Source organism: Puccinia triticina, chromosome 13A, assembly GCF_026914185.1.
Source record: "Puccinia triticina chromosome 13A, complete sequence".
Lineage (NCBI taxonomy): Eukaryota > Fungi > Basidiomycota > Pucciniomycetes > Pucciniales > Pucciniaceae > Puccinia > Puccinia triticina.
In genome coordinates, this window is record NC_070570.1 from 141,481 (window position 1) to 167,314 (window position 25,834).

Below are 25,834 nucleotides of genomic sequence, written 5' to 3' on the forward strand. Positions count from 1 at the left end.
TACCAGGTTGATTTTAGCCCAATTTTAGCCCAAAATTTGGCACCTGGTACGGCCTGCATGTGTATGGGTGGTACCCTGGGCCGTGTCCCACCAGTACTTGCTCCCAAAATGTTTTTACTTGTCAAATTCACTTTGAGGACAAGGCGGAGGATGCCCAGCGTTTGGGGAAGCACACACACACATGCTGGCCCCCCGTGATCCCCAACATTCACAGCACATGCTGCAAGGTTGTGTATCTACACACCTTGGTCAATGCGCAGATTGGCCAACACATAGTCTTGTTGGTGATCTTGATGAATCTGGACACACAAATGTCCAAAATCTGGTCCTCCTTGGGAAATGGGACGGGATGAGTCTGCCAAGGAGCAGGTTGGCTTTGGCGACGGCCAGAAGGAAGCCATTGCGCTGGCAGGTTGGCTTTGGCAACGGCCAACGGGCCGCCCTGGCGGTAGCAGGTTGAGGCCATGATTGATGGTTTGGGTGAGGACTTGGACGTGCTCAGGTTTTTTTTACACCCAATCACTCAGGTTGGGTGTGGAAGGGTACAGGCAGGCAGTACCCGGGTACCTGACATTTTTTCCCCCAAAAAACTAGGCACCTGGCCACACCTGGTCCCGCTTGGCGGGTATCTAAGGCACCCCCCAGATGGTACCAGGTACCCTAAAATGGGTACCCAAGTGCCATCCCTAAAGCTGTGTCTTATCAGATCCACAAAACTGCTTGCCAGGAAGTGCCCTCAGCTTGTACGACTTTAGAATCATTACTCTACTTTGATTGTTTGGGAGGTACATATTTCTTTCTGCTTGGAATTTTATGATTTTCTTGTGGTGTTATGTTTTTATGCAAGCAACAAGGGGTAGTTATGTTACAGATAACAGTGTTGTAATGATTTACATTATGATTGGTCAGCTGTTACATTTATCATTAATTGTAATGCTGGTGTGTCATTTCAATGTAAAAGCTTGGTTTTATGCTATGTAGTTATGTTATTGAAGCACACAGAGTCCCAGGTAGCAGGGAAATTTTAGGGAAAATTCAGCCTTTCTTGATTGTTATCACATTATCCGGGGGATAATGCACTGGTTTGGCCCCAAGAAATGAAGCCTGTTATGATCCACACAAGGCCAAAAAAGACCCTGTTACTATTAACCTAACGGGTCACAGCGGGTAACAAGCTGGGAAGTTATGCTACACAAATAATACAGATAACATAGCAGAGTGTAACTACCCCATGTCAAGTTGTTGATGCAAGTCAATTTTGAACAGCCCTAATGAGCTTTACTTCATGAACATGAATGGTTTCCAAAGCTGTACAAGTTGAATGGTGTGTACTGCGTAGATAGATACAACATTTGAATTTAATTGGGGCTATGACAAGTAATTCATACATGTTTTGTTTGCTTGCATTTTTGTTGTCTTTTGTAAATTATTTTCCATGTGTGCTCTATTTTATCATAATATAAACACTTCAACTGAATCTATCTATGTGTGGATGATGAATGTAGATGACTTTGTACAACACTGACACCTTTTCCCTTTTTTTTACGTTTTTAAAATGAGAATACATGATAGGACGGCCTGGTTGTCACTTATAATAGAGTATACATATGTTGACATCATTTTACATAGGAGAAAGAACCACACTGAGAGCAAAATAATGGACTATTCTGTACAAAACTACATAAAACTCCTCTCTTTGTGTACATGTTGTATACAGCACGATGAAATTCGAGCACCAAGTGTATGCTTGCCATTTCCTACTTTAATTATCTTTTGGGAGCGATAGAACGGACAAGACGTGCTCGAATTGAGTGCAGACGAGCCCGCGGCGAGGAAGCGTTGGTTGATTGACCTATTTACCTAATCAAGCAAATTGAATAATCGATAGTATGAACTTTGGCTTCTAAATACACACAGATGAAGTTCTAAAAATAGCTTACGGTTCTTCCCCTTTAAGGTTTTATGTTCATGAGATTGCTGAGCATCAGAAGCATGGTCGTCTTCTTCCGATTCTCCTACCTCCGGTGTCACATCCAGCAGTCCACCGTTCTCTCGACTATCCTCACTCCCTTGACCACGTCTGTTGAACTTGCCAAGGGTCCTTAAACTTTGCCCCGACGATTGTGGCGAGTCAGCGTTTGAGGCCCGGTACTGAGGCAATTCGTAACGCTTCTTTCCAGGCTGAGTGTCGTTGGCTTTGTCTGACGCTGATCCGCGTATGACCGGCAATTGGGGCAGGGGCATTCGTCCAGAGACTGAAATAATTTGACACTCATCAACGACATTCTGCAAGTTCGGAGAAAAGCGCGAAAGTAGTCTTACTGGCTGGATGGGCATAGCGGTTTGTGCCAGTATCTAGAATGCCCCAGTATACTGTCGACATAGGCGGCTCGGTGTTATCTGTATACTCAGTCTGTCGGGATTTGTTTTTTGTAATCAGCTTTATTAAACATCTAGTTGACTTACACTCAACCACTGACAGGAGACCGATGAAATAAAACTAACTTCTCCGGGTATAAATAAAGTTTCGTCTTTACGATTGTATCGCTTGACGTTCAAATTTGTCTGACTCTGGGTAACAGAAGATTTGCGTAATCGATTTGAGGACGAGAACTTTGATCTATGACTTGGAGAGGGCCTCAGAGTAGTTTCGATTCGATCTTCGTCGCCAAGGCCATTATCTTCGTCTTCCTTCCTTTGAGATTCTCGCAGTTGAGATAAACTTGTGAATTGTGAGTGTCTGCCATAAACCGATTCTAACCTTATGAGCTGCTGAATCGTGTACAGAATCAATGGAATTACCAAGGTTGATAGTAGAAACACTTGTCGAAGTGATAACAGACCGAGCATAAAGATTTGGAAACTTTCGGATGAACAATCGTGTGAGCAATTGCCAGTAAGCGACTTGAAAGGTGGACAAAATCAGACGAACATGATCAAAGCCCATCCAATCCGATTACAAGCAATGGGCCACGCTTGGCCTTGACTTTCAAATGCACGATAGTAAACTGGTGAGAGATGCGCAAAAATGGGTTATTTTTTGGCGGACAATCGGGCAGTATATCATTGAGACTTGCCATTCAACACCTTATACTTGTACACCAAGTAGGCCATTCCAAAGTAGACTGTTCCGAATACTAAGATGATCGGCGCAATGACGCTGTAGGTAATCCCGCTAAAGAAAGGCAGGAAGGAGAGGAAGCGTGTTAGAACAATGAGATGAATATGGAGGATTGGGAACAAACTTCACATAGTAAAGACCAAAAGCGCCTGCGGATAGATGGTTCCCAGGCTGAGCACTTCTAGGTGCATGTTTTTCAATTCGCTGTGGCGCCGGGGCGTATGTAAACCACTGAATAGCCGGTAGAAGAACCGACTCACTTGGCCAGGAAGCTGGAGCAACTGGAGTGGCACGATGGCCATGGATTGAAGCATCAGGTAGGAGATGAAAAAATCACGAGCGCCCGGAAGCGAGCTGGCTATCTTGTCGATAAATTGCGCTGGATTGTCTCGCAAGTCTCGCAATAAAGATACGGTTGAAACTGCCACAAAAATGAAGAAGACGGTACTGGAAGAACAAAAAAACAAAGTGGTGAAGTTAAGCATCAGGGTAGACCTTTCATCATGATGCAATCATCAAGAGTAAACACTGACACACATGAGAAGGAATAGATGATATTTTTTCATCAGAGAGTACTCGATCAAACTTTTTGCCTTGAAACCTTGCATGGTGCTGAGCCCTAAGAGTCAAATCAGCATGTGGTTGCGATCAGCGATGTGAGATTTCGCTTGCGGGCAGAGTTCGGCAAAATATATATAAAAAACTGACAATCTAACAGTAATGGCAAAAGCGCATTGAAAATGATGATGGCTAGGGTGGGGAGTGAGTTCTGAATCAAGGCTTTGATGGTCGGGCTTTTTTCAATCCATTGGATCAGCTTGGGGCTTAATAAGGACACCAATGTATCGTAGGACATCCATTTGGCCAAGAAGGTGACCGGCGTAGCCCAAAACCCGTATAATGCTGCAATAGAGAGCAAGACCATCACATTGCGCGCTTTGATAGACCACCGTGATATGGTAAGATTGGACCACTAGAAAGAAGCAAAAAAATATATATCAGCAAACGGGACTACTGAAATGGTTGGCCAGATAAAATCGAAGAAAAAGAAGCTGACATAAATATCACGAGGCTCGGGGGCTAGTGAGATGATGGCTTGGCCGGGCTTAGGCCAATGGCTGACTTGGCATAGTGTTTGGGCGTCCACGAAGCTTTTAAAAGTGACAAAACCGGTCGAGTGGCAGCGGAAGTTACCCTTTCGACGGCGTTGAACTAGATCATCAGCTTGTTGAAATTCAGCAGTTAGGTGGTCGATCAAGTCCACCTTTTTTCTACTGAACCAATGAGGCCGGAAGGTTGGACGGGGAACGGCCGATAGTTGCTTTAGCGAAGGATGGAGCAGGGATGGCTGAGTAGGGAAAGGGGTCGAATCTGGTGGATTTGCAGGAGACCTGACAGAAGCGTTGTGGTCTGATGAAGACAAGTAACTGTTGAGGGGTTGATCGTCTCGAGGATGATAAATGATCCGTGCCAGTTCTTCTTCTGGGTGATAGTTGAGCGCTGCTTCTCCCCGAACCGGATTTCCCAGCCACTTTGCCCAAGCTTCTTCCAAGTTGATGAGGGCGTTGGTTCTTCGCCTCAATAGTGGGACTAGCCCACTGACATCTCGGACTACGTTGACGGACTCGACTTTGAATCGAAGGAGATCGTTGAAGTATTCAAAGAGTGCTTCGTCATTTCGAAGATGAAGCGGTAGATTTTCGATTAGTAAGGTGCGGAGGGGAACGGATGAGTGATGAGCAAGACTGAAGATCGGTTTAGTGTCGATAAATCTGAGGTAGGTGATCTTCAGGAATCGCAACAAGAGAAGGCTGAAGAAGTACGTAAACGCGAGATGGACGCAGTGATATATCGTGACGTTCTTGGTCAGATCGGGCCAGCTATACTTATCATCGCTGAACAGAAAGTTGAGTGGATGAGTTACTTGATGGCCAAGTGCTCGAAGAGTTTTAGGTGAGGGGGGATCAGGAGGGACCCCCTCTGTTGTGCCATTTTCATGAATGTTGATAGGGACCAGGAAAAGAAAAGCGAAGATGGTACAGGTAAGAAAGTAAAAGAAGCCAAGTTTGAAGAAATACAGCAGCTGATAAGTAAAAACAAGGCCAGATAGTCAGTTATCCTATGAGTAAGCGGACATGGATCAAAGTGAGTTGTGAGTACCTACCACGACAGCATCAAGTCCAACAATCTGTAGGACGGTGTGCTCGGAGGTTTTGAGGGTGGGTAAGATCCAAGAGAAGAAGCCAGATTTCAGATGGACTGGATGAGGCGAAAATGCTACAAATCAAAAAGAATAATTTAAGAAAAAAGGATAAGCAATTCCCGCAGTAGATTGAATTGAGGAAAAATTGGGCATACATGATAAATGAGTACGCGGAGCAAAGGTCAGGGTCGAACGAGCCCTTGAATAACAAAACGTGAGGAAAGCCAGTGAGCCTATTCCTAGGGAAAGCACGAGCTGAGTTTCGAACCAGTTCCCGTGCTTGAGTCGATCTAGGGAAAGAGACGGGCTGCAGGTTAGACTCTGCTGTGTTCAGAAGGCTGAAGGACAGATCGAACGGAATCGGATTAGCTCAAGGAGACTGACTGTTTCTATCGACTGGGCTTCCTGGATAGATGAAAGAAAGGAAAGATTAGTAAACGCATTGGCGGGTCTGGCAGTAGATTATAAACAGTTTTGAGGAGAAGGCTGACCAGGTGGGGCTGATTGATCTAGCTGATTTATGAGATGGGCAGCGCGGAAGTTCATTAGAGGGTCGGACATCTGAGTAAGAAGCCAGAGGGAAAATAGTGGCGTATCAGTGGTAGGCTTGGCATGAATTGGTTTCAATGAAATTGACTCACCCTATGTATTCGTCTCCAGCTATGAAAATATGTATCTTCGGATGTTTCGAGTGGGTGGGGGTGTTGGGCCGGTTCATGCGTTGAGTGTGATCGGGATTGAGTTGGAGGAGTCGAAAGGGAGGCATGTCACACACCTTTCACGGATCGATGACAGCAATCAACAAACTCAAAGGCTCTGTCCAGGAGTTCTCTATTGTTCGTCTTTGTTTTCATCTCAACCCATAACCTTCTGGCGTGATGGCCCCATCAGGTCAATTCTATGTCGATATTTAATATTTTGGCATAGATAGAGTAGCTGGCTTGGATAAAAGCAAAGGAGCTTGGCTTACATCTCCGGATCGACAATCCCAAACGCGAACTCAAACCAAATCATCAAGCATTCCTTCACTCCTAGTCACTCAGCACGGAAATTCATACAAGCTCCTGAGGCTCCTCCCTTCCGCCTCACTCGCTCCTTTGCCAAGAACCCCGATTTCGTTCACATGGGTTCTGTAGAAGAAGGCCTTAGATTTAGATCGAGAGTAGATCGCAACTCCGAATGAAGATCTTTAAACATCAGCCAATGAATTCTGATTGGGAACTGCTTTTTTTACTTGACTCAGCTGAGAGCCAGGAAGGGCTGCACCACAAATTGGCAATCTTTTTGAGTACCCTAGGTGCTCGCCTTGCAAACCCTCCTCGAGTATTAACACAAATAGTTCCTAAGAACAAACTGCACATGTTACGCTTGTAGCCAAAATTGAGTACCAACTCAAATTTTTTCCCTAGGCTCGGGTGGACTGAGAAAACTCTTCAGTTTTTCCTATACACCCTAGAGGGCGATAAAAAATTGAATTAACCTTTTTGGTTCCCAGTTTTTGTCTAAACCCTTGAAACGAGTACTAGAAGTTAGTACCAATATGCAGAACGGACCTCCGACTCCCCCCGGCGGATGAAAAATATCCAGATGATTATTTTGGAAATTGAAGGCCCTGTTTGGAGCCAATATAAATATAGGTGATATAATCGCTTGTAAATTCAATAAAAAATACAAAACTCAACATAAAGTGACAGCTCTGTTTATGAAGCTTGGGGCAAAAAACCCGTCAAAATAAGGGTTTTGGGCCCTAGCACTATAACTGTGCTGATGTAAACACTGGTAATTTAAATTACCAAACTTGTTACGTGGCAAATATGGCCACTACAAGGGTTTAAACTCTCTGTAACAGAGGAAGGACTAATTATGTAATTAATAATATGTAATTATTAATTACAGGGAATTAGTTTGGCGTAAAAGTAGGTGGTAAGCGCTTAAACTGATTGGCTGCTTGACAGAGGCGGAGGTCTTACGGCAACTACTTATAAGGATAAATCTTTAAATATGCTAATAAGGGATTTTTGATGATTTAAAGGGTTTAATCCAGTGGATTTTACGTGCTGGGGATGGTTTTATAAGGAAAAGGGGCTACAATAGTAGCTGAGGAGAATATTCACGGCAAACTTACAGTTTCTGGGCGGTGAATAGTCTGGGGGATCTTTTCCTGAGGGCCAAATAGGCCTCTATTTATAGAGGGGACTTCAGTGGACGTAAACACTGAGTCCTTTTCTCCCTGTGGGAGTATCCAGGGGTGTAGCCGTGAAAAGGGCTTGGCTGTGGGTAATTTAATTGTATTGTAATAGACTAATTTCCCTGACTCTGTCACATGACATGTTTATAACCAATTGTCATGTGAAAGAGCTTCAGTAGAAGTCTACAGAATACTTTCATGGGGTATTTTTACACAAGTAATATTACTCATTAATGTACAACAGTTTAATTTTATGTACATTGTTTGTTTTACTAAATTTTTGTATGTAATACTATTTTTGGGCGCTTTCTGGGGCCAATTCTTATTTATACAATTAGTACATGAAGGAATAGGAATAAGGGGGTACTTTGAGTGGGTGACCCCCCTTAATTTATGATGAGGAATCTGATTCTGCAATAATAATTCCCTAATTATTATTATCTACTAAGTTATTGAAGTCTTTTGGATACTTGATGTATCTCTAAGGCTGACATAAAGAATCCAATTTTTTTTTGTAGGAAACCTACAGTACTGTTTTCATCAACTATGAAGTCAGATTTAACTGATTCAGCCATCTTCAACACCACAATACCATTATATTGCTTTGTTTTGGTCAAAAGCAATATAATGGTACTACAGTACTGAATATGGCTGAATCAGTTGAATCTGACTTCATAATTGAAGAGACCAGTATTGTAGGTTGCCTAGAAAAAATATTTGGAGGCTTTATGTTGAATTTTGTAGTTTTCATTGAATTAACCAATGATTATATCACCTATATTTATATCGGCTCCAAATGAAGCCTAATTATCTGACTCCCATTTGTGATTGCGGAATTACAATTCTGATTCCCAAATTGCTCCCGGGTCAAAATGCGGTCACAAGGACCTGGGGAAGACGTCCCGAAGCGGTCCGCGCGGCGTAAACTCCTTTTGGGAGTCAATTTTTTAATTTGTGGGAGTCAATTTCTCAACCCCCTTAACTTTTGATGTTGTGACAAACCTTCAACAAAACTAATGTGATTATAGCACCCAAAAATTTGTTACTACTTCTTTAATCGTGCTGATGGCATAATACCTATCAAGTTGTGTGTGGGCACAAGGCCAAAAATGAAGTTTGCCTCGGACGGACCTTGGCTCAGCTGTATACGTGCTGTTTTCCCTTACTCTGAGGAATTCTGTTACATATCTGATCAAATGCGTATTTCAAGTCTTGAATACATACAAATGGGCAATGAGCAGCTGTAGCAGTCGAGGCTTATGCAAATTGGATGGAGACTTTTGACAATATGTAGTCGTTCAAAGGGATCGGGAGCAAAAGTATGGAAATTTATTTAGAATACGTGGGGCTTGTTGATGGATCGGTTAACCAAGATCCAAGATTGCTCGGCTGGTAAACCATCGGATGTTAACTTGGAGACCCGAATGAATTCAAACGGATTGATCAGTCGGACCGCGACTGGGTTTGGATAACAATTGCTGATCTTGCACTGATGATTATTGGGCTCGATATTATCCTTAACGGCACCATCCAGTGATAATACCAAGCTAGAGGGCATATCGAGTGAGACGAGAACCAGAGGGAACGGGCTCCTTTCCGCTCGAGCGAGACTTGCACTGGTGAATCCCCGTGAAGCGAAGAGTAAACCAAGCGTAGGCTTCAAGGTCGATGAGTTGGTATGAGTTGGACTTGAGCCGACTAATCCTTCTAACTCCCGGACGATTTTTAACTCGCCCCGCGAACATTTACACTGAGCAATCACTCTGATAAATCTTTCTTGTTTTGTGTGATCAGCATCGTCCGATTGTTGAGCTTGGTCTGGTTTGTCTGCATTTCCTTGTCGATCTTGCGACGAACAAGACTGGGTTGCCGTTTCCTGATTCGAATATAGCCAACCTCTGATATCAATCCCCCCATCTTGGCTTCCTCTTTTACCGACGTGAACCAAGTCTTTCATGAACAAGATCTCCTTCATGCATTTTATTGAATGTATCTCGTACAAGGTCCCTATCAGGCGGTTAAGATTTCCTTGCTTGGAGTTCGCGTTCTCAATCGGTAATTTATTTGGAACAATTTCCGGAACGATAGTTGTCTTCATGATGTCATCCTGGCGGCTAGTACACGTGGTAGCGAAATGTCTAGATCGCTTCTTGATTGTTACCAGGGCTTGGAAAAAATTGGGTTTAATCGGTCGTGCTAGAGACGCCAGTGCTGGTGATGATCGGAGGGCGCAAAATTTCTGATGAAAAGTGTGAGGCTTCATTTGATCGAATCATACGAACCAACGCGTCGGAAAGTCCGCTTCTCGAATCGAGATGGTCTGGAGGGAGGGCCCAGGAAACCAGTATGAAGTCAGTCAAAGCCTCGATTTATAATCAGCTGAAAACATCAATCGTGAGACAGACATGGAGAAAGACCCCGACCTGTCCTGGGTCGGCGTGCGTGTATTTGCGTAGTTGAAATTTTGACTTGTGAGCCCGGAAAGAGGTCGAGGCTGCAAAGTTATCCAAGCTGAACATGTTGCTCTCTCTCAGCAGCAGTCCGCCCTGGTGGGGCTCGGAGGCTGGACTACTGAGCGCGGCTGAGCGCTCCGCGGGGGTTCCCCCGCGCCCTCCGTTCGAGTCCAACGGAATGCTATTGGGCCCATGTCCTACTCCTCCGCCGGTGTGCTGGCCGTCCAACAAATCAATCTTCCTGACTGCACCTTGCCCTTGTGCCCACCGGCGCATGCTTGGCCAACTGTGCTGGTCGGCCAATGGACCCAGGCTGACCCAGGTGAAGTTGTGTTTTAACTTGCCTCATGAGCTCGAGTGCCACGGGTGACTCCGCCTGTACGACCGCAGTGTAAAGAACATGCCACAACTGTATGGACTTTTGGACGAGAACAAACTAAGATTTTTACTTTGATATAAGATTTTTGCGATGACAAATATAAATAACAAAATAAGTCTCTTGAAGAAAAGAAAACAATACTAATGTGTCGGTGTATTTATAGAGAGAGGAATTATTTTAATGAATGATTTTCTAACAACACATCAATATCCGTCGATTAGAAAATCTATAACAAAACACATCAAGATCTGTCTTTACACATCCAACTCGTAACTAATAGATTTATGTGTAGATTTTTCCCTGTGTAATTATAATGTTTTTGTTTTTGTTTTTGTTTGTTGTTTCTGACCTGAGTTTGACAAAATGGCCTATCATGTACCCCGTAAATAAACTGAAACTTTCTTGCTGGAGGGAAGTCGGATGGGTTTGGTGCCGAATTCGTCGTGAAAAATTTTAATGTAAGGAAGCATGGTTTCCAAAAAGTGTCCTGCTCTGATCCAGGAATTATCCGCCGTGGATCCTTTGCGCCAGATTACCAAGTATTCATGGGTTTGCGGGTTTGGACGCCGATAACCTATGATCGCTTCTACCTCACTTTCGTCATAAAACTGATTGGGAGCCACATTGTGTAATTGCGGAGCCGGAGGTCCTTTTCTCCCCGGAAAAGATCCTGGATTTATGTATGGAGCTAGAATTGACAAATGAAATACTGGGTGAATTCTCTTTAGCTCTGGAGGAAGGGATAGACAATAGGCTTCCCTGCCGATGGACTTAGCAATTTTAAAGGGTCCCAGTTTCTTGAAATCCAGTTTCCCCGACGGTCTTTTGGTGGTTATGTTTTTACGCAACAACCATACCCAATCTCCCTCCTTGAATGCCGGTCCTTCTTGTGTCCTTTTATCAAAGTATTCTTTCTGAACCTCTTTTGCTTGCTTCAAATTATCCTGTAGAGAGAATTGTATTTTTGTCAATCTTTCCACTAAATCTTCCGCTGCCGGAACTGTCAATCCGTCCGTTAGAGAATTAATACAAGGGTGAAAAGAATACTGAGCAAAGAAAGGCGAATATCCCGTTGAAGCCAAAACTGAAGTGTTGAAAACCAATCCTGCCATTGGTAGCAATTCAACCCAATCATCCTGTCGATCCGAGACAAAATGTTGGATGTAAGTTTCCATTGTTTGATTTGTCCTTTCCGTCTGACCATTGGTTCTTGGATGCCATGCCGTAGACAGAGCCGGTCGTATCCTCAAAAGTCGTTGAAGTTCCTTCCAGAATCTAGAAACAAATATCGCACCTCTGTCCGAGACAATTTTATCTGGTAACCCGTGATATCTGATAAAACGATCCAAAAAAACGTAAGCGAATTCCTCTGCCGACCATGTTTCACAAGCTGGAATAAAATGGGCCCCCTTTGTAAAATGATCCACGATAACCAGTATAGAATCAAATTTCTTTGATTCCGGAAGTTTGACCACGAAATCTATCCCTATTGTACTCCAAGGACGTTGCGGTATGGCCAGAGAAATCATCAATCCTGGGGGATGCTGAGTTGAATGCTTCGCTTTTTGACACGATAGACATGACTTCGTGTACTGGATTACCTCCGACCGCAATCCTGGCCAATTGAAAGTCCTCAATATATTCTGCAATGTTTTTAATGATCCTAAATGTCCTGCAGAAACATCGTCATGGAACTCTTTCAGTATTGTTGTTCTAAGAGACATGGGAACAAAAATTCGATCTTTTAGCCACCACAATCCCTGATCAAATTTCATCGGCGAATCTTCGTTTTCCAAATCTTCCCGAGGGGGATCCTTGCTGTACGCGTCTCTCAACAGGTCCCAAGCCCTCTTGGTCGGCTGACAAAACATATGATCGATACAAATACGCTCTTCCTCAGAAATATCCATCTCCGAACCTTCCTCCTCAGTGTGAACAATCACCGAAACTTCCGGATTATCTGAAATATCTGCATCTGTTAATGTTAAATCATTCTGAACTTTTTGAAAGACTGCACGCGATAACTCCTCTTTTTCATCATCCTCAATAAAATCCGGTCTCCTGGTAGCCGGATCCACTGGGTTTTGCTTTCCGGGAACGTGTTTGATGACAAAATGATAGGAAGAAAGAGTAGATGCCCATCGGGCTTGTCGATCTGATAGATTCTGATTAGTCAAGAAATAACACAAATTTGCATGATCTGACATTCCCACTACCGGTTCGCTAGTGTCGATTAGCCAAGCATACCATTCCTGAAAAGCTGAGACCACCGCGTACAACTCTTGATCATGTACTTGCCAAAGCGATTCTCTTGCTGTCAATTTTCGTGAGAGAAATGAGACCGGATGAAGGTGTCCATCCTTGTCAGGTTGGCATAAAACTCCCGATATGGCGTACTTTGAGCTATCTACAAACAAAAATCTTTTCTTCGTAAAATCAAAATGCATTAAGAGCGGGGCTTTCGTAAAACAGGATTTTAAATGAGTGAATGAACGGAGACACTCGTCCTTTCCCAAATTTTTTGCCACATCCACTCCTGCCTTGGTCAATTTGGTTAAAGGAGCTGTTACTTCCAAAAATCTGTGAATGAATCGACGATAAAAGTTTGTAAAACCTAAAAACTTCCTTAGATGACAGATAGATTCAGGATATGGCCATAACACAACCGTGTCCATTCGTATTCCTAAAGGTGATATATCAAAACCCAAAAAGGAAACTTTATCAACAAAAAAAGAACATTTCTCCGGGGAAGCAAAAAGATGATTGTCTTTTAATCTAGACAAAACCTTCTGTACGTGCTTGGTATGCTCGGATCTAGTCTTAGAAAAAATCAAGATATCATCAATATAAACGAAACAGATGACATGGATGAACTCTTGGAGCACATGTTGAATGAAACGTTGAAAGCATGCCGGTGCATTTGCCAAACCAAAAGGCATAACAAGATACTCATACAGACCCCAGGGTGTTTGGAAAGCCGTTTTCCATTCATCCCCCTCCTTTACCCTTAAGAGGTTAAATGCCGCCTTCAAATCAATTTTGGAGAAATACTTGCACCCCTGCAATTGATTCAACAATTGCCCCAAAATTGGGATGGGGTAACTGTCTCTGATGGTCATTGAATTCAGCCCCCGATAATCCACACAGGGACGCGGTTTCTTACCAGGAACTCTCACAAAAAAAATCGGCGCCACAGCGCTTGAAGAAGAGACCCGAATAAAACCTTTTTTCAAATTCTCATCAACATAATCTTTCAGCTGATCTAACTCTACAACGGATAAATTGTACAACCCTCCAAAAGGTGGAACCGCGCCTTCCCGTAGATTTATGGAGATATCCATGTCACAGTGAGGAGGGAGAGTACAATTATCCTGTGGTCGAAAAACGTCAGCGAATTGCTCAAACTCAGATGGTAATTCAAACGGGGGATTAGAGATGGAAGCGATACTACTAAGAAATTCGACATTACCTTCAAGTCCATCCTCAAGATCCGAAGAATCTATGACAAAGACCTGAGTCGAACCCAAAGTGAAGCGATGCCCATGCTCGACACTTCCTGAAGCGCTCCAAGTTTGTCGATCCAACCATGGCAAACCAAAGATAGCATCGACCGATCCGAGTTGAGTGATGCCAAACGTGCTATTGAACTGCACTGGTCGATTATCGATCGCTGATAGAGTGATTTTCCCCGCTCAATCATGAGTAACCGTTCCCCCTACCCCCGGCTGACCGTCAAATCCAATGCACTGGATCGCCGTTTTACGCTTTCAAGAAGGGAGACAATTTTCTTGAACAAAGCGGTCACTGATGAAATTTGCCATCGATCCGGTGTCGACCAAAACCGACGCAATGACCGAATCTGTTGCCGAAGTCCAAAAAGAAACCAGGATCAAGATACGACCAGCCTTCGAGACATCCAATCTCACCCAAACTGTCGCCACCGGTATAACCTCGCTTTCGTCTTCTGGCTCATCAAACCCGATTGGATCATTCAAAGAGGAATTGATTACCGGAGGAACTGTCGAACCTTCAGCCGTCGCCGGGATTACCGTCTCCGACCAATTCCAGCTGGGATGTTGGGGAATCTGCGGAGGACTCGGGGGACCTTCAGGATAAAGAGGAAGCCGTCTGACGCTACTCTCTCCTGGCGGACGAAGGCCAAACGAAATCTCGGCAACCTGTTGAGGAACCGCATTCTGATATTGCTCCACAAATTTCTTCCAAACCGCGCCCGAAACCCCCATGTTGGGACAGTTATACGCGTTGATATGATCCGGAGGGCTGGTCTTTTGTAAACAACGGAAACAAACTCGTTGAGCCATGCATACCGTTCGAAACAACGCCTCAAACTTCTGTTCCGGGGTCCGAGAGGCTTGAAAGGTCGACGCAGCATCGATTTCCATCGCGTCTGGGGCTCTGACCGGTACCAACGTATTCGGATGCTGATAAAAATGGGTGGGTGGATGATGGATGGGATAGGAAGAAGATTGGGAATGCTTCCCTTTCTTCTTCTGCTTTCGTCAAATCAGGTTTTCCAACTGAACCACCGCACTGAGAGCCATACTCATCTTGGTAGCCAAGTTGGGTGTAGTAAGCCAGGCTTCGGACATCGCTTGATCAACTATGTTGTCATTCAGTCTGTCCACGTATTTGTCAATCATGGCCCTCTCCGAATCCACCACCAAATGAAACAACGATTGATAATGTGCATTGTACTCAGCGACCGACCGATTTCCTTGAACACAATCCTCCAACGCCTTCTTCGCCGTATCCGCCGCAAATTTATCCCCAAACAATTCCACGAGACCCTTCTCAAAAGATTTGACCATGTGTAGCATCGGGTGAAGAAAAAGGAGTCGATCCAAATCGGCGGAGGGATCCAGCACATTTTGAGCTCGAGCGTTGGTGGAAATGAGAGAATTATACCAATTCTCTGCCGGACTGGGTGCCCGGGTTGAATCCAAAGGCTTGTATCCAAAATTTCAAGAAATCCACACGATCATCCTAGCCTGAGAGGAAAAGAATGCTTCCCAAGGGTAAAGGAAGTCAAGTATCAGCTGCAGGAAGCGTGCCAGATGTCTGGGGTCACCCGAGAACCACAAATCCGCAATTTTTGGCGGCTCCAGATACACCCGGTTTTGTACTTGTCCCTCTGGAAAGTCAACCGGTTGATCTCCAGTCGGAAAGGGGATTGGTCGACCCTGTTGGGGATTCCCGCCCGCTGACAAGAAAGTCTCCCCAGGTTGCAATTGCAGAACCGGAGCCCCCTCATTTGGGACAAAGGTGAAACGGGCAAAATTGGGTGTATCCGCAAAAGCAGTGGAGACCGGGTCGAACTGTGGTGTTGGCGGAGGGGGATATTGACGAAGATTGGTGTCCTTCATTATGGAAATGAGATGTTCCAACCTGGATGCCATTTGTCCGACCTGTTGATCCAGGTTATCCAAACGTCAAGACTGATCCGTCAACCGAGAGGATTCCTCCATGTGATCCTGGCCTTGATTTGTCTGGGCTTGTTCGCTCGAGTCCATCTGATTGGAGGATGATTGTGTTTGCGAACTGAGAACAGATGTCGAAGCACTGAGGGAATTACGAGAAGAAACAGAGTCAATATGCGAGCGTAGTCTAACTCCAAAATTCTCTGTGTCCTCGGTTAACTGTTGAGCCTGAGATCGGATTTGCAAGTGGAGCAGTCGAGAGCGGGCAACTGAATGGTTGCCTGGCCAATACCGAGTAGTCTGTGCGAGAGGGGAGGCAACACGCGTCAGAGAAAGACTTGTCGAAGATTGGGGAAGGTGAGGTGGAGTTTGGCGAGTGAATTCTGAAGTTTCTTGTTCAGTTGAAAGGAGTTGAGTTTGACGGAGGGGAGAGGGGAATCTGGGAAGGTATTGACGAGTGGGAGAGGAATTTGGAGAAAACCACGGCTGGGAGCTGTTTGTCGAGAGAGGAGTGGAGGATCCGGACTGCTCGGGCTCCTCCGGCAGATTTGCGAGAGAGTATGACGGAATTTTGAACTTTTGAAACTAAGCTTATACTTGGGGAATCATACAGAGGAAGCTGACAAAAATGTTTAGCTATACGAAAGACTATTTATTCGAGCTTTCTGAACTATGTTACTTTATAAACTGATTTCTGAACTATGTTACTTTATAACTGACACTACGTAGCGGAACTGATAATTTATACTCTTTTTACTTTAGAGTGTGATTGTTGAGAGACTTATAATGTAAAGAACATGCCACAACTGTATGGACTTTTGGACAAGAACAAACTAAGATTTTTACTTTGATATAAGATTTTTGCGATGACAAATACAAATAACAAAATAAGTCTCTTGAAGAAAAGAAAACAATACTAATGTGTTGGTGTATTTATAGAGAGAGGAATTATTTTAATGAATGATTTTCTAACAACACATCAATATCCGTCAATTAGACAACCTATAACAGAACGCATCAAGATCCGTCTTTACACATCCAACTCGTAACTAATAGATTTATGTGTAGATTTTTCCCTGTGTAATTATAATTTTTTTTTTTTTTTTTTTTTTTGTTCGTTGTTTCTGACCTGAGTTTGACACGCAGGTCCATTTTTTGACGTGCGGCAGTCCGCAACACTCTCCGTGCGGTGGAAAAACCAAACTTCACACCCCAAGTGTTTTCAAAAAATTATTGGTTAGATACCTAGAGGGCCTAATCGACTGCTATGAAGGGACAAAGCAGACAATTGAGAGACTGAGTTCCGAAGGTGGTGGTGTGGGTGGTGAAAAAATAAGTATTTAAAGTGTCTGAAAAGTATGTACGCTTGACTCAGGCGGCCAGGAATTTGTTCAGGGTGTCAGCACCTCTGGCAAGCTTTTCCACTGTTACACAGCCAAGCTCGATGGCTGGGATGGAATTGTATCAACCGAGCCAGGTTCAGATTGGGAAATTTCAATTTGACGTGGTTTGCTTGATTAAATTTTGATGGAAAGAAAACTACGTGAAATTTATCACAAGCATCAATTATAAAGTCGTTTTAAATTTTGCAATTGTGAACAAGGCCATTTCCGAGTAAAGGCGGGGAGGGTTATATTTGTGCAAAGGATCCATGCTCCGGTAGCGGCCAAAACAATACGAAAATGAATAGATTTTATTCATTTTACGAAAATGAATAGATTTTATTCATTTTAGCCTGAACAAAACAGAAGACATGGTCAACAAGCAGCACTTCCTCAGGACAGCAGCACCAGCACGAGCAGGAGCACGAGCACGAGCAGCAATGGAACCATCCCAGGAGAAGACTAACAGCAAGAAACGGCTGCAACCAACAACCATTCCGACCCAGCCGACCAGCTCATCTCCGAAACGGACGCGGGTCAGCTCACCATCAGATCAGATGCAGTCCGAAGACCGCGCCAAGATCCCAAGCCAACAGCCAGTGCTAGTAGCGGACGAATTCCAGACAGAAGCTGCCCGACAGATCGATGCCAGCAGCGGACTCCTGCCCGAGCAGTCGGGCTCAGGAGAAGAGAAGCCCCAACAACTCACCCTCTCCCACCAAGTTCGTCACCAAGTAGCCCTCCCACCCAATTACAACTACATCCCTATCTCAGCCCATCGCCCCCCAAGTAAACCAGCTAGGACATATCCCTTCACACTCGACCCTTTCCAGCAAGTCTCGATCACTTCAATCCAACGTAACGAGAGCGTACTCGTCTCAGCCCATACTAGCGCTGGGAAGACCGTTGTTGCCGAGTATGCTATCGCTCAATGTCTCGAAAACAAACAGAGAGTCATCTACACTTCTCCTATCAAGGTCCGCCATCTTTCTTCCCTCTTAATCAATTTCTCCCATTGCTTGAAATTCATCTTGTTTTGTAGGCTCTTAGTAATCAAAAGTATCGAGAATTGATGGCCGAGTTTGGGGACGTGGGGTTGATGACCGGGGACGTGACAATCAACCCAAGTGCATCATGTCTAGTCATGACAACAGAGGTCAGCACAAAGCGCACCCTCAGACGAACCAAATAAGCTAGAAAAAATGCACCGGTTTATCCTGATTATTGCGTCCTTCTGTTACTCATCCAAAACAGATTTTACGGTCGATGTTGTATCGTGGCTCAGAAGTAATGAGAGAAGTGGCTTGGGTCATCTTTGACGAAATTCATTATATGCGCGATAAGGGTAATCAGCCATCCCTCTTCTCGTTCAACTTGGGCCAAATCATGCCAAAGATCACTCTTCTCTACACCGGCATTCAAGAAAGTTAATCTATGTTCGGGGTTTTTTATGTCATATCAGAAAGAGGAGTCGTTTGGGAGGAGACCATCATTCTATTGCCCCACTCGGTTCGATATGTATTTCTATCGGCAACAATACCTAACGCGATGCAGTTTGCCGAATGGATTTGCCATACCCACGATCAACCTTGTCATGTCGTTTACACCAATTTCCGACCAACCCCACTACAGCACTATTTATTCCCATCTGGCGGCGACGGAATCCATCTGGTCGTCGACGAGAAGGGCGTATTTCGAGAGGATAACTTCTTAAAAGCGATGGGATCCTTGAATGATTCTAGAGGCGAAGATCCTGCGAGCTCGATGTCCGGTCGAAACAAGCAGGGCAAGACTAAGAAAGGCGGTAACTCGACCAAAGGCCCCTCCGATATTTACAAGATCATCAAGATGATCATGGTCAAGAACTACAATCCGGTCATCGTCTTCGCATTTTCGAAGAGAGAGTGTGAGGCACTAGCGATCCAGATGTCCAAGTTAGAATTCAACTCCGAAGAAGAGAAGGAAACCGTCGACACGGTTTTCAAGAACGCGATCTCCAACTTGTCCGAAGACGATCAAGGCTTGCCACAGATCGAGCACATCTTACCACTTTTGAAACGGGGGATTGGAATCCATCACGGTGGTCTACTGCCGATCCTCAAGGAGGTCATCGAGATCTTGTTCCAAGAAGGGCTGATTAAAGTCTTATTTGCCACGGAAACCTTCTCGATCGGCTTAAACATGCCCGCCAAGACCGTTGTCTTCACTACCGTCCGTAAGTTTGATGGGAAAGACTTCAGGAGTTTGAGCTCGGGTGAATACATCCAAATGTCTGGCCGAGCTGGTCGTCGAGGATTGGATGATCGAGGGATCGTGATCATGATGTGTGATGAACAACTCGAGCCGGCGACCGCCAAAAATATGGTCAAGGGTGACGCGGATCGTTTGGATTCTGCTTTCCATCTGGGCTATAACATGATTCTGAACCTGATGAGAGTTGAGGGAGTCAGTCCTGAATACATGCTGGAAAAATGTTTCTTTCAATTTCAGACGCATGCCAATTTGCCTTTACTAGAAAACGGTCAGTCATGATAGAAGCTGGATAATTTTTTTCTTATTCTCCCAACAATTATGTTGACGGACCTATACTCATCCCCCTTTTTTTTTTCTTTTTGAAACGGCTGACGTTCAAAAGAGCTTCGGGAGATGCAAAAAATGCGGTCGAAGATAGTCATACCAGATGAAGAATTGATAGCGGATTACGCCAAGCTTCAAGAAGAACTAGAGATCCGCAATGAAGATTTTAGGGATGTGATCAACCATCCGACGCATGCGCTCCCATTCCTGCAACCAGGAAGATTAGTCAAGGTGAAATTCGGAACGATGGATTTCGGATGGGGTTGTGTAGTGAATTTTCAACGAAGACTAGGGGATCGAGGGAAATCACTTGGGCCTGAGATCAAACCACAAGAAAGCTTTATTGTCGACGTCCTATTGAAAATCTCAGCGGGCAAGTCGAATTCAAAGCAGCCCTCCTCCAAGATGGTTGGTGGTAACCAAACCAGTCTCATCAAACCATGTGAACCAGGCGAAGAGGGTGAATGCGCCGTCGTTCCGGTCCTCTTATCCACCCTGGATGGAATCTCGAAAATCCGAATCTTTCTGGCTCAAGACCTTAAACCACTGGATGCCAGGCAAGGCGCACTGGACGCAGTGACGGAGGTCAAGCGACGATTTCCTAATGGGATCGGATTACTCGACCCGGTCGAAAACATGGGCATCGTTGATGAAACGTTCAAGAAACTGATCAAACGGATCGAAACCTTGAAGGAGTCGATCAAGGACCACAAAGCGATCACCAAAGAAGATTTCCAGGACCAGTATAAACTATATCAAGAAAAGCACCATGTCAATCAACTCGTCCAACAAATCAAACAAAAGATCTCGAGTGCGGAGAATGTGATTTACATCGAAGACTTGAAGAAACGGAAGACGGTGCTGAGGAGCTTAGGATTTTGTAACGTTGATGATATTGTGCAAGTCAAGGGAAGGGTCGCCTGTGAAATTTCTTCCGGAGATGAGCTGCTGTTGACCGAGTTGATCTTTAATGGCGCATTTAATGATCTATCTCCCGAACAATGTGCGGCTCTCCTAAGTTGTTTCGTATTTACTGAAAAGGTTCGTCAGCCGGGGTCTTTTGTTTGTCTTGAATGAAACCTGACCAGGCCGACGAACATTTTTTCTTCTTCTTATTTTCTTCCCCAATACAATTAGAGTGAACAAACAACAAGGCTGAAGAACGAGCTTGAGGATCCGATGAAGAAGATGAAAGAGGCGGCCAAGAAAATTGCTGAGGAGATGAAGTCTTCCGGGATCGACATCAAAGAAGAAGAATATATCGATTCGTTCAAGACCGAGTTGATGGATGTCGTTTTTCATTGGTGCAAGGGATCTACATTTTCAGAAATCTGTAAAGTTGAGCTCCTTCTCTCTCAATACTCTTCTTCATTCGGAAATGATAACTGACGACAATTAAAAAAAAACATCATGTAATTGCATTGATGGGTGCGCTACAGATGACCGATATATTCGAAGGATCCCTGATCAGGTGTTTCCGGAGATTGCAGGAACTTATCCGGCAGATGTCGTGTGCGGCGAAGTCAATCGGCAACGCCGAGTTGGAGACCAAGTTCACACAGTCGTTGGATTGCTTGGAACGGCCCTCTAGCGTCGTTTACAATGTACGCCCTCCCTCTCTCTCCCAACCTCATACTCTATCGAGACAGTTTGTTGACGAGCTCTCTTGCGCTTTAGCCCTCTTTATACCTCTGAGTACAATCAAAATGTATCTATCTACCTCATTTATTCCCACAGCATCAACAAGAACCGAGTTTTGCTTTTTATTGTGTTTTTCTTCTTCTTTGTACGTTTTTTTACTCTTACCAAGTCGTCACTCTACACATCTATGTCTTATTATTTATGAGACACGCCAACTAAAATATCTGTATACCTACACACACATACAATGACAACTGGGTTTATCGGGTGAAGATAGAACTTGATTTGAATTGCCCCCAAGCTATGTTTGAAGCCAAAAAGTATGCAAATGAAAAAGTGTATCTTTTTTCTGAGCAATTGGAAAGTGTGTAAGCTTCAATGCAGAGCATCCCATGGCTATCTCAATGTAAGTCCTGTCATTACAAAGGGCAGGTGGCTAGGCCTAAAGCCCCCGGGCAGCGCAGGTGGCCTCTGAAGAGAGATTTGTGAATTGTCCTCACTTTTCACTGTATCAGTTTGTCCCATTTGGCTGGCAGCTTTTTTCAATTTTCTCTCACATCCACATCACTGCACCTTTCCTCTCACATCCACATCACTGCACTTTTCCTCTCACCCCGCAGGGACATGATAGAACAGAATATTCCCTTTCAAATGATGTTGGTCTGCTGGCTTCAATGTCAAAATCCAGCCAGTAACAAATTTTTGAAATAATTTTTTTGAAGAAGACACTTGAGGAGATAGATAGACCTGATTGTGAATTGCAATTATAGTTGGATCTTCAAGAAAAACATCTGAATATATATATAGGGTCTTGGACTCTTGATTAATTGACTACCAAAAATTCAATTTCCAACTACCAAACACCAAACCTAGCACAAGTCCCTCGCCTGCCGGGGGGCCCAGTGCGAAGCGCCTCGCACAAAGTGCAACCTCCTGTCAGGGAGGGACTTGCATGGAATCCCTGATTCCTGGCCTGAGAGCCCCACATACAGCTCTTAGTTTTTGCAGGTGGCCAACTTTGTGCCCCCAAAAACCCCACTTCCCAAAAGAACTGAGTCCTGCTCCGGATACCAAAGAAAGGCCTGCTTCCCCTCTTTAATTTGGCGGCAGTCACAGGCTGATAGCACTTGGTTCATGACCTAGAGAGCAGTTTGAAAAAGGCCTCTTTCTGAGACGCATTCCTGCTGATGTAAGCAAGAATGCAGTATTTGACTGCCTTTCAATAGATTGAAACAGCTTTTGATAAAAAGCCACATGTATTTACAAAGATAATTCTCTTTCAATATGGTCCGCTTTTCTTGGTGTTTGAAAACTTCAAACGCAAGGATCAGGCCTTATATTGGCAGCTACAAGGCCCAAACTGCATCAGAAGAAGCGCACTCCCAAGAAATTCTTAAGTCCAGAGGGGCACCCTCAGCAGACTGACGGTTGATTTACAAAAAAGTAAAAAGTGAAAAAAAAAGCCTGATACAGGCTGATAATACAGGTTTTTGCAGGTAAGCCTCTCTGTGAGACAGAGACCCTGCGGGGCTGCCTCACTGGGAGGCTTGGTTAAGCTTGTCCAAACACCATTGACGTTGGGAGGACCACTCCTCAACGTTACGCCCGGGTTGTGCGGACCAAAAATTGACCTGGGCACATTTTGGTAGTCCAAAGTTGAAAATGGAAATACCAGTGTGGAACTACTCTGAGGGAAGAATAGAGCTTGAGAGGGATTTGGTGCTTGAAGGGCTGCCTCTCAGGGGAACAAGAAAAAGAATACAATGGACTCTTAAGGAAAGGTGTGGCTATGGAGATTCTTGAGGTATGTCTTAAAAGGTATTTACTTGTGTACTAATCTAATCTAATAGTTGTATACTGAATATCTAGCTTGTCCAATCTGATTTATTGGCATAAGCAAGGCTAATGAATGGTGACCAGTTATCTGAATTTATGGGGCAGGATCTGATGTGGAACAATAGGTGGGGCCAAAGAGGGCAGACTATATACAAAATATTATGGGGCTGAGTTGTGGTTGGAAGAAAAGACAAAACAGTGAAAATTCTCAATCAAGGGGCTGAAGCTGAAAATGCTATGGGGATGGAAAGTTCTGGAAAGAGGCTGAATGTGGAGAGACAATGAAACATCAGAAGAAAGAGATTACATATCACATGATAGGCTGAAAAGGGAAGGACTGAAACCAAAAGGGGACAAGGGGCAACCAAGATGGGATCTCCATGGTTATTACATGTGTGGCCAATTCCAAAATGGGGTTGTTATGCTGCATTGGGAAGGGAGGAAAAGATGATGAATATCCAGGGTCTTTCCTAATAGTCTGGCTCTGTATTATGGGTGACTTTCTCCAACTTGTGCCTAGCTGGGAGCTTGAGGAGTATTGAGATGGTGTAGGAGGGTATCCAGAAGGTGGGGGAAAAGGGGGGAAGAGAGAATGGGGGGCTGTCCATGGGTGTGAATTGTCCTGGCCTTGATTATTGAGGGAGGTGGGGCCTTGACTAGTCCAGAGTGAGTTATAGTGAGGTGAAAAGCTTTTGATTTTGGTGCCATATTCAGGATTGGCTTCCCACACCAGAAGGTAGTTGGATTTACAATTTTTGCAAAAATGTCAAAAAAACTCCTCAGTACTGCGGCGCCCAAGCCCCACCAAAAAAATTTAGAGAGGGCATAAAAACCTCTCAAGAGCACATGGTGAGCTGCATGGCATTAGCACTGTCAGCGGTGGGTAGTTACATTACCAATAGTGGGGGCTTTAGGCCTAGCCACCTGCCCTTTGTTGTGACAGGACTTGCATTAAGATAGCCATGGGATGCTCTGCACATCTCTCAGCCTTGTCTGAGCTTGTCTGTTTTCCTGCAAACGTACAAGGCTGAGTTACATAGTAGCATTGCCCCCAAAAAACTGTTGTGCTTGAGATCAATCAGGCAGGACTGAGACCGGTGGCCCTTTTTGTTTGTCCGGTCAGATTTCCACTTTCATGGAAGCAGATGGGTGACCGGTTATCCATTTGCATGCAAGCGGAAAAGGGGTGATCTTACTGCCTCAGCCTTGTCTGTTCCGAGCCCTGTTGCCTTGTTCATTTGCGTGGAGAAGCGATTGGAAAAGCGTCAGCCTTTTCTGTTTGAATGCAAATGGGTGATGCAACAGGGCTCAGAATGGAAAATCTAACTTAACTAAGTCCCTCTATCGGAGGAGGGAAACCGTCCAGTGAGAGACTGACTGGCGGGGGCTAGACATGTTGAGATAGTATGCTTATATCCATATTCAGTATGCTTCAACCATAACACAAATCAATCTTGTATATAGTATCTACAAGATTGCTTCTGGGGTTTCCTTCCTTAGTGAATCAGAACCATATCATTCTCACTCCTGAGTGTCACAGAACTTTGTGTCTGTGAACTTCAGTGTTCATCCTTTGTTCCCCTCAACAAGACAGAGGACGGTGGGAGGTCAAGCGTTGGAGAGCAGCCAAGTCTGGGAAAATGTTGTGCGGAAAGCAGGCGGAGCTGAAGGACTAGTGCAGGAAGTGTAGGATCTGCAGGATTGGGTGGGAACGGCAATGCACATGGAGGGAAGGATGGGGGTGGAGGCTCACAGTTTTTCTTGTCTTTTCTTTTCCTATCATCTGAGGGATTACTCATCATTGTACTTACACTTACAGACGTACTAGAGTATTAGGAGAGTTTTTACAGACCTTATCTTTACTTACGGGATTACTTGCGGAGTGCAGAGCTTGATTCACTTGCAAATTATTACGCTATAGATCAGGCTCAGAGAGGAACGCTGCAGGCTAGTGGATAGTAGCTGTGCAGAACCGAGTCACTGATAATCACACAGCCTGGACACATATATTCTTGAAGAGGGTGGTTAGCGGAAATTTCTACCAACCAACCATCCTATATTCTCACAACGTGCTCGCAAAACCCTTCAAAATAGTGCCTACCATTCCAAATATTTCTATCCTGGTTAAGTTCCGTTAGTATTAAAGATGACCAAGAGAATCAAAAAAATCTCATACTCCATTGATATCCAAACCTTTACTTGCTCTTGTGATCTGATTGTAACCAATAGTGGTAGTGGCAAGAAGATCTTATTTTTAGTTTCTTTCACTGCTTGTGATCCCTCCGATCCAGTCTTCAATCAAATTGCCGAATTCATAGAAGATGCCGCCGTCATGGCAAACCATTGCTACAATCTCACCAACAAAAAATAAGATCTCAGGACGGATGTCTGGAATCGGCTTCCGAGGTGGGCATGTGGAAGGTAAAAATGCTGGTATGTCCCCTGTGTTACATCCCTACTGTAGAAACTTCAAACTGATGCACGATTTCAGGAACATATGCCACCCGCAAGAACCTCAGTCCCAGCCAGCAAGAACTTGATTGAATTCTCCAGCAGAAGCTACCTGGTCACAGTCAATTTGTGAAAGAGTGTCTCAGCCACTTCTCCCCTTCTGCA

The 25,834-nt window shown here is 44.5% G+C and overlaps 3 protein-coding genes across 3 annotated transcripts; 1 reads left to right on the forward strand and 2 right to left on the reverse strand.

Annotated features, from left to right (window-relative positions):
• Window positions 1-1,852: 1,852 nt before the first annotated feature.
• Window positions 1,853-5,885, reverse strand: PtA15_13A16 (uncharacterized protein; the record flags this gene model as incomplete). The annotated part of the gene is made up of 14 exons (XM_053162340.1): window positions 1,853-1,860; window positions 1,941-2,255; window positions 2,323-2,413; window positions 2,506-2,863; window positions 2,933-3,008; window positions 3,078-3,175; window positions 3,251-3,568; window positions 3,659-3,740; window positions 3,830-4,094; window positions 4,179-5,204; window positions 5,286-5,398; window positions 5,480-5,614; window positions 5,709-5,729; window positions 5,816-5,885. The coding sequence occupies 14 exons, from the start codon at window positions 5,883-5,885 to the stop codon at window positions 1,853-1,855; spliced, it is 2,976 nt and encodes a 991-aa protein (XP_053026173.1).
• Window positions 5,886-8,845: 2,960 nt separating this feature from the next.
• On the reverse strand, window positions 8,846-9,775 carry PtA15_13A17 (uncharacterized protein; the record flags this gene model as incomplete). The annotated part of the gene is made up of 1 exon (XM_053162351.1): window positions 8,846-9,775. The coding sequence occupies one exon, from the start codon at window positions 9,773-9,775 to the stop codon at window positions 8,846-8,848; it is 930 nt and encodes a 309-aa protein (XP_053026174.1).
• Window positions 9,776-17,604: 7,829 nt separating this feature from the next.
• On the forward strand, window positions 17,605-21,436 carry PtA15_13A18 (uncharacterized protein; the record flags this gene model as incomplete). The annotated part of the gene is made up of 8 exons (XM_053162362.1): window positions 17,605-18,141; window positions 18,207-18,320; window positions 18,419-18,509; window positions 18,627-19,685; window positions 19,800-20,782; window positions 20,879-21,079; window positions 21,181-21,345; window positions 21,419-21,436. 8 exons carry the CDS (start codon window positions 17,605-17,607, stop codon window positions 21,434-21,436), a joined length of 3,168 nt encoding a protein of 1,055 aa, XP_053026175.1.
• Between the last annotated feature and the right edge of the window lie 4,398 nt (window positions 21,437-25,834).